Source organism: Astatotilapia calliptera, chromosome 9 (genome assembly GCF_900246225.1).
Source record: "Astatotilapia calliptera chromosome 9, fAstCal1.2, whole genome shotgun sequence".
In the NCBI taxonomy this organism is placed as follows: domain Eukaryota; kingdom Metazoa; phylum Chordata; class Actinopteri; order Cichliformes; family Cichlidae; genus Astatotilapia; species Astatotilapia calliptera.
In genome coordinates, this window is record NC_039310.1 from 3065979 (window position 1) to 3074090 (window position 8112).

Sequence of the window (8112 nt, forward strand, 5' to 3'; positions counted from 1 at the left end):
CACAAAGCAGAAAGACCGTGACAAAACTGAACTAAATTAAACTGGGAAACGGATACTGTTAAATAGTGATGTGACGTTCTGTATCGAGGCTTCGAAGTGTGTGTCGAGTAATGGAGGGGGCGTTTCCGCGAAGCGCGTATCGAGGCTTGCTTCATTTATGGGAGGAGCTGAAAATGATGACGTCCGAAGCCTCGCTGCCCGGCTGTACCACGTGACTGGTTCAGGAAGCGGTTCGAACTTTGCCGCGAGCTATGACAGCGATATAAACCCCTCAGACCCCATTCAAAATGTGGGTGTTTGATGGAGAGTTGCGGTTAGTGAGAGTTAGAGACAGATTGGAGAGAGTTTGGAGGTTTAGGAGAGTCAGGAGAGAACGTCAGGAGAGAATGGAGCCAGCTAAGAAGAGAAGGATATCCTCCCCTGTGTGGGAACATTTTGAGCTTATATCTCCCAACAAGGTGTGTAAATACAGAAGATGTATTTTCATAATACTGATGGTGCAATACAATTTATGTTAAGCTGTCCTTACTTTTGTACAAGGTGAAGTGTTTGCTATGTGCCAGGGAGCTGGGATATAACAACAACACCTCATCCATGCTTAGGCACTACAGAGCTTTGCATGAGAATAAGGGGGACACCGATTGTGGAGCAAGACCAGGTGAGCCATCAAATGCCATGATAATATAGCATGCTGTAATGTTACTAAATGATATAACAATATCATACAATGCAATAAGTGACGTGTGTGATATTTATATTTGTGCTTTGTTTTTATTGTCTTTCCGTACTGCCAGCATAAATATACACAGTATACTGCCATCACTACAATATAGATGTTTTACACACTCCCATTGTTGTTGACATTTACAGGCTGTGTGCAAAATGCCACACTCTTCAAATTCATGCCAACTAATATTTTTACGTCCAGTAGGTGTCCTACTAGAGCAAATGAAGCTTCAAGAAGCTTCGCGTTGGGGTGAACCAATTGGATGAAAAGCTTCAGTGCTTCATGAGGCTTCATCTGCCCATCACTACTGTTAAACTATGAAGACTCAGAAAGCTATGGCTAAGAATACAAAAGACTGGGCATGAAAACATGGAGGGTGGGAAACACAGACTGCATGAAACACAGAGACTAAATACACATGAGGGATGATCAGGGGAAGTGGCCACACATGGGAGCACAGCTGACACACATGAACCTAACGACAGGACAGGAGAAGTGAAACTGAATACACTGACAGTGAATACAGACTTTCAAAGTAAAACAGGAAACATGGAGACATGACATGAACTTAACATAACCACGCAGACATAACGCATGACAGGTAGACGCACGAACCAGGGAGACTGAGTACAGGGGGAGATGACATAAACAACTAAGAAACAAAGGGCTAAACAGCACCCTAGAAATTAACTAGACAAACTAAGCTAAAGCATAAATGAATACAAAAGATACATAAAACTCAACACTGGGTCACACAACCCAGGACCATGACACCAATGTGCTGCTTTTATGTTATTTTATTTAGTTTTATCACATGATCCTATGGCTTTGGGTTGTTTTTGAGCTTGGAATCCTTGGAGTTGCTTGGAGCTTTTGTTCTAATGCTTTTGTAAGTTGAGATGTAGGATTCTTTTTCTAATGCCTTTATTATTCTAACAGATTAGAAGTTGTAGGAATGCTGTGGTTTGAATTATGTCTTCATTGTTTATTAGAATTAGCTAGTTTACTTTTATTTTATTTATTTTATGTGTTCACAGTTGCTCCAAAATAGTAAGAACAGTAACCAACTAAACTATATTAACACAACAAGGATACAATGTTTTGCAAAATGCCTGTAATAAAAAATAGGTCTAATTATAGATATCCCAGTATATTACACAACATTAAATGTATATTTTTGACATTGATGTCCCCTCATATTATATTGACTTTGTATCAGTTTTCCCTACGACCGCTATCAATTTCTCTATTGAGAAATTTACAAAGAAAAATTCTCCAGTGTTTCCTTAATAGCCTTCTTTAGCAGAGGATACATTGGCTAGCCTTTAGGATATGAACGTGTTATGATAACGTCAACCCTTGCTCAATCTTAACATGTTACCGAAGTTCATTATACATTCGGAAAAGTGATATTTACAGTAACTGAATCTCAAAGACTCAGACTGACTTCAGTGTCTCTATGTCATGTCTATGGAAGCCCGTTTCCAAAAAAAGATCCATAACTCGGAATTTCGAGTTATTTTCTCGAAATTTCGAGTTACTTTCTCGAAATTCGGACTTATTAACTTGAAATTTCGAGTTATTAACTCGAAATTTTGAAAAAATAACTCGAAATTTTGAGTTAGCGCTGCCAATAAGAAATCTACGTGGCTGATGTCATTTCCTTGTTACCCGGAAGGATATGGCGCAAAGGGGTGCGCACTCAAAACTGGATCGTGTCATGAGCTACTGTATTAACAACAAATGGCGCCAGGTTCTTCAGTTTTGAATGCCTTCCTACAAATGATAACTGGATAAAAGGTATACAAAAACAGTGTGACCGCGATTGTTACGTACAAAGTTGAATAGCATGCAACGTCAGGGTTAACCAAAGGTACCTATAAGGTTTCTGTTACACGCTAATGACACCTGTTATGTCTGATGAAACAGACGTTTTGCTGAAAACATGCGTAATAAGTGTACAGCACTGTATAAAACAAAATCACAAATCACCCAAAACAGGGAATATGACTGACAACTATATAAAAAAGGAACAAAACCAATGAAACTGTAACCAGACAACTGAGAAAATGTGGGATTGACTGTATTGTGATGCTGATTGTAGTTACAATGCAAATGGACACTTAAAAATGCAGTTCCCACTTCTCCACCATAGTCAGAGCTCATAATGTAGGTAGGCACAGATACTTTGATGATAATATGGTGGCTTTATTTTAATTTTGTAATTTTAATTTACATCCTTCCTTACAGCATGGGAGACTTTATACAGACCTTGGAGAATGAGAAGGTACTTAATTCCAACAAGATACTGGTTGAAATGCAACTTTTCCTCATTGTTCTTAAGTTAAAAATAGGATTGTATTTTCAAGGCTGGTTGTTTCAATAAATTAAATTATTTTTCCATCTTTAGATTGATGCCAGTGTCATAAGTCTAATGACAGATGAGGAGCTGAAGACTTATTTGCCATCATACGGTGATCGTCTAGCAGTATTTGGATTTTGCAGACGGAGGGGCAGCAGCCGCAAGTCAGCGCTTTTTGAACGGCTGAAATCCAAACTGTCCAAAAGAAAATTATCTGAAGAGGATGGCAGTAGCACACGGCAAGAAGAACATTCCCAAACAACCCATAAAAGAAATGCTCTGAAGAGAAATAGAAAAATAGAAATAGGATGGATGCATTATGATGAAGACACTGAGGTTTTCAAGCAGGTTAGAGCTAGACGAGGAGGAGGAACAAGAAAAATAGACATTTGCAAGGATGCCAAGAAAAGGGACATATTACAGGTAGCAACAGGCCTGTTCTTTCCAGATGGAGGAAACATTCAGGGGCCCTTAACAGATTTTGACTGTGATCTGAAGGATTATCAAGAGATGATAGTCGATGATGCATTGACAGTAGGAGAACTTTATCATGTCACAAAACTTAATATCCTCAGGTTCTACCTCACCACAAAGAAAAAACAAAATGACAGCCTTCAGAGCTCCAACCCAGGTTTGCATCCATCTTTAGAAATTGAAGCGAGTCCTCAAAACCAAACCTCTTCTTTTACTGTCACTACAGTCCAAACATCTGCTCCATTTGAAACAATCAGCCATGATGTGACATACATTGAAGACACTCCAAACGATAACCTTCCACAATCTTCCACGCAGTCTCTAAGCGCTAACACTACTCACAGCAGTGACATTATTTTTGTTGGCCCCTTTTCTGACAGTGAGCCAATAAATTTGGATGACACCCAGATTTTTTCTCCACAACCTGGTCCATCCAGTGAGAGAGTGGGGAGAGTAGTGGTGGTCCACAGAGGGCAGGTAATGTCAGAGCTCATTTCACATTTTAGTGATAAGGACCTTGAAGATGTCGACATCAAAATCCAGGTCTTACTGCCTGATGGAACACCTGAAATGGCCCATGACGATGGGGGAGTTGTGAGAGACTGTCTTTCAGAATTCTGGAAAGAATTCTATGGCCAGTGCACCACTGGAAACGTTTAAAAAGTGCCCTTCTTAAGGCATGATCTTGGGCAACCGGAGTGGGAGAGTGTGGGCAGAATCATTGCATTTGGATGGGTTAGAGAGAAATATCTGCCTGTGAAAATTGCACCTGCCATTCTGGAACAAGCTGCCTTTGGATATGTAAAGAGTGATATTGTGGAGAATTTCCTTAAGTTCATGCCTGACTCTGACGTACAGTGTTAGAGGCGTGGCGATCAGACTTTAGCACCGTGGACCAAGAAGAACTTATAGACATACTTGATAACCACAGCTGCAGAAAGATACCAACAGCCTGCAATGCCACTGAAGTCCTATTGGAGCTTGCACACAAAACACTTGTCCAAGAGCCTGCCTATGTTATTGAACAGTGGGCAAGAACACTCAGCACTGCATGGGAAAGCCTTTGTGATCTATCTTCAGTTTATGAAACCCTCCAACCAACTCTGAGAAAAGTTCTCAAGTGTCTCACTTTCCCTGAAACAATGACGGCTCACCAGAAGCTGATTCAGAAATATCTAACTACATATGTGAAGAATGCTGAGAAGGAACATTTGTGTTTGTTCCTCAGGTTTTGCACAGGTTCAGATTTACATCTGGGAAAGAACATCATCATTGGGTTTAACGAACTGAAAGGTTTCCAGAGACGACCTGTGGCACACACATGTGGTTGTGTACTGGAGCTGTCGATAAATTATGACAGCTATCCTGACTTCAGATCGGAGATGAACAGTGTGTTGGAATCAAATGTGTGGGTTATGGACATTATATAAAGGTTTGATTCACGGACAATGGCTTAAAAGCCATTGTTGTTTTACAACAGATTATATTTGAGTTGTGAACTAAGACTAAAGTGTTCCCATGTGAATGTCACAGCAAAGGTTTCAGGTGTTTAAAAACTGAGTTCCAAGAAAAAGTATTTGGTGAAATACCACTGTAATGCAATTTGAGGTACTTCTTTGTGTTTCTGTGCTTTCCTATTACAACTGAGGCAATATTTTTCTAAACACTTGTGAAATGCATTTCTGCAGAGGTCTCAGAGTCTGGAGACCATTTATAAGCATTCCCATTTCCTCAGTCAGCATGTGTGCATGTGAACAATGAAAGCAGTTTTTCCACCTTTTATTCATTTTTTCTATTATTTGAATCCAAAATCAACTTTAAAAAATGCATTAGGTTAATTTTAATTTGTCAAATTTTATTAATGTAATGTCACAAGATGACATGTATTGTAGTGGTTCACCAGAAAATTTGAGATTGAGACCCCTGCAATATGTAGTATATAGTACATGTAGGAGATATATGCAATATCTCCTACATGTTTTATCATCGTGCACACATTTTACAGTTTACAAGTCAGGTTTTACTATATCATTGTATTTTATTACAGTTATGTTTGTACAGTTCTGTTTAGCCATCTGGGTTATGGTGACTTTTGCTAAATTAAATGGCCATAAGGCACACCTATATGCTTTTATTTTGGATTTCTGTGAAATCAGCAATTGCTTAGCTGAAGGTTGATTTTTGGTTGGCTTTTCCTGATTTTTGTAATGGAAAAAAACCCTTGTATATCATAGCCCCCTTTTTCAAAACTGCATAGCCGATGGGGTAGTTATTTAAAAGATATTTTCCTATATTTTGGTTTTCATGTTTGAGCCTAATGTATTTGCTTCATAGTGGTTTTAGACCACACGTTCTTATTCTTTAATTGTAGGATATTGTTATCAGATCTTGCCATATTATCCTCAATCTCTTTTTACTGTCCCATTCTTTTTGTATTTTTAATAATTATTGAATTTTTGCAAAACATATTGCATATTTTTGTTGAGTGTATTGTCGTACTTTTTCTAAGTCTTGTGCTGGCAATTAGCTTTTTATAAGAATACTTTAAGGTTTTTTATGTTACTGTAAATACAGTACAGTTATTTTGTTTTAAGATAAGATGATGGCAAAAGATCTGTGTTTTATAATAAAGTGTTCAATGAGACAAATTACATCTTTCATTTTGGTAATTTCTGGGTTTTTATTATTCTGAGGCGCAATCCAAAAAAAAAAACCATAGGCCCATAAATCTCACTTAGTTAGGTTATCCATATGCTAAAAAATATATAATTATACTGCCCATAATCAGGAAAACAGTCAGTATATATAAAAAGTCTCAGCAGTGAAAAAAAAATGACAGTGAAAAAAATTTTTTTTACTGCTACATAACCAGATATTTCAAAACATCAATAATTACTCAAATAAAAAGAAAGATGAAAAAGCATATTTACAAAAAGTTGAAATCATAATTCCAAGGTGACATGCGCTGCATATCCTCCAAATAGCAGGTCTAACAGACATTATGTTTACATATGTTTTAATAATAAGGCTTTTAAAACAAAAAGTTGGTTTGTTAATTGAAATAAACCATCCAAAAAAAAAAAAAAAAAAAAAACCCTCCAAAAATTAAATACAATTTTTATAGCCTTTTTCAATTGGCCCTGTTTGTGAAATACATTTTCAGGCCCTCAAAACCCATGTATGTGTGCCCCAAAAACGACAACCATCCAAAAATTAATAACTCATAAAAGTTTACAGTTTAAATATGAAAATACAGCTTTAAAAATGCATAACGATGTCTAACCTTTAAGGCAAAAGCTCCAACTCAGTAAGCATCAACTGCCTTAGCTTTACATACAGATCCACTGTATGAAACACATCATCTGAGAAGTCCAGGTTATGTTCTGACATGAGTTCTACACAGAGATGAAAGACATCCTCTTCACATGGAAAGTCTTTGAACACGCATTCTTCAAGGCAGGCTTCAACTTTGTCCATATTGACATGTTTGAGACAGTCCCTCGCGCCATAAATGTCTGGGAGGGCATACATAAAAGATGGTCGGCCATGAGGACTTCAGGAGTTGTGGACTGGGCGCATTCTGTGGTCATTCCAGGCCAAAGCAACTTCATTTAATTCTTCCTAGATGAAAACAAAATGAACAAAAGAAACATTTTCAGGCATACAGTATGAAAATGTTAATGTACAAAAGCACAACATTGATTTTCTTAGCTTACACACCATTAATGTAGCTTTGAGCTACATTAATGATATCTATCTGTATATATATATATATACACACATACCTATACACACACACACACACACACACACACACACACACACACATATATATCATGAACAGACAGATACTTATTTACTTAGTTTTGACCCACCAAAAATGCTAACCGAGTACAGAGAGAGGCCTAAACACATAAATAATCAATGTGTTATAATATATAATTGTGTTCCTTGATATATATGTGGAATTTTTTTTTTTAACAAAACAGTTTTTTTAAAAAAAGCACTACTTTTCACCTGTACTTTAATATATCTGATGTTTCTATAATATACAAAGGCCGTGTGAGTTGTTACAAATTAAACAGTTACAATACATGTCGGTTACACAATCACCTATGTAAACTCACCTGTATAATGTGAAGAAAACAGAACTGGACCAATGATTTGTCCAAGAAAGAGTCTGAGAAGTGGCCATCCTCTCTTAGTTTGTCAAATAGTTCAATCCAGTACTGGATACACTGGCTTCGTAAGATTAGCCACCATCTTTCAATGCGTTGATTTCCTGTACTTGCTCCAAATATGACGTGCTCTCTTTCTGGTTCATTGTCTGTAAAGTGCAAAAATCATTGCATGTGAGCAACATGGGCGTTTTCTGTTCCTAGATCTAATCTCACTCGATCAGGGCAACCACCTTGTTGAATCACGGCATCCATGAAGTAGCCAGCAATTACTCTCGGGTCATTATTTGTCTTGTAAGCGTCTAGCCATATTACACTCCTTGAAAAGCCGTCAATGCATCCACTGATTGCAATCCCAAATGGCTTCAGTT

At 37.6% G+C, this 8112-nt stretch overlaps 1 protein-coding gene across 1 annotated transcript; it reads left to right on the plus strand.

The window, feature by feature from the left end:
* Positions 1–641: 641 nt before the first annotated feature.
* Positions 642–5117, plus strand: LOC113029389 (uncharacterized). The gene is made up of 3 exons (XM_026180238.1): positions 642–658; positions 2978–3014; positions 3138–5117. The coding sequence occupies exons 2-3, from the start codon at positions 2979–2981 to the stop codon at positions 4221–4223; spliced, it is 1122 nt and encodes a 373-aa protein (XP_026036023.1). The 5' UTR covers positions 642–658; position 2978; the 3' UTR covers positions 4224–5117.
* The last annotated feature ends 2995 nt before the right edge of the window (positions 5118–8112 follow it).

What these genes read in the sequence shown, in the direction of transcription:
- LOC113029389 (XM_026180238.1), top strand. Translation starts at nt 2,979, where the DNA reads ATGGGAGACTTTATACAGACCTTGGAGAATGAGAAG. An exon ending in AGACCTTGGAGAATGAGAAG is followed by an intron (nt 3,015 to 3,137) that starts GTACTTAATTCC and finishes TTCCATCTTTAG; the next exon opens with ATTGATGCCAGTGTCATAAG.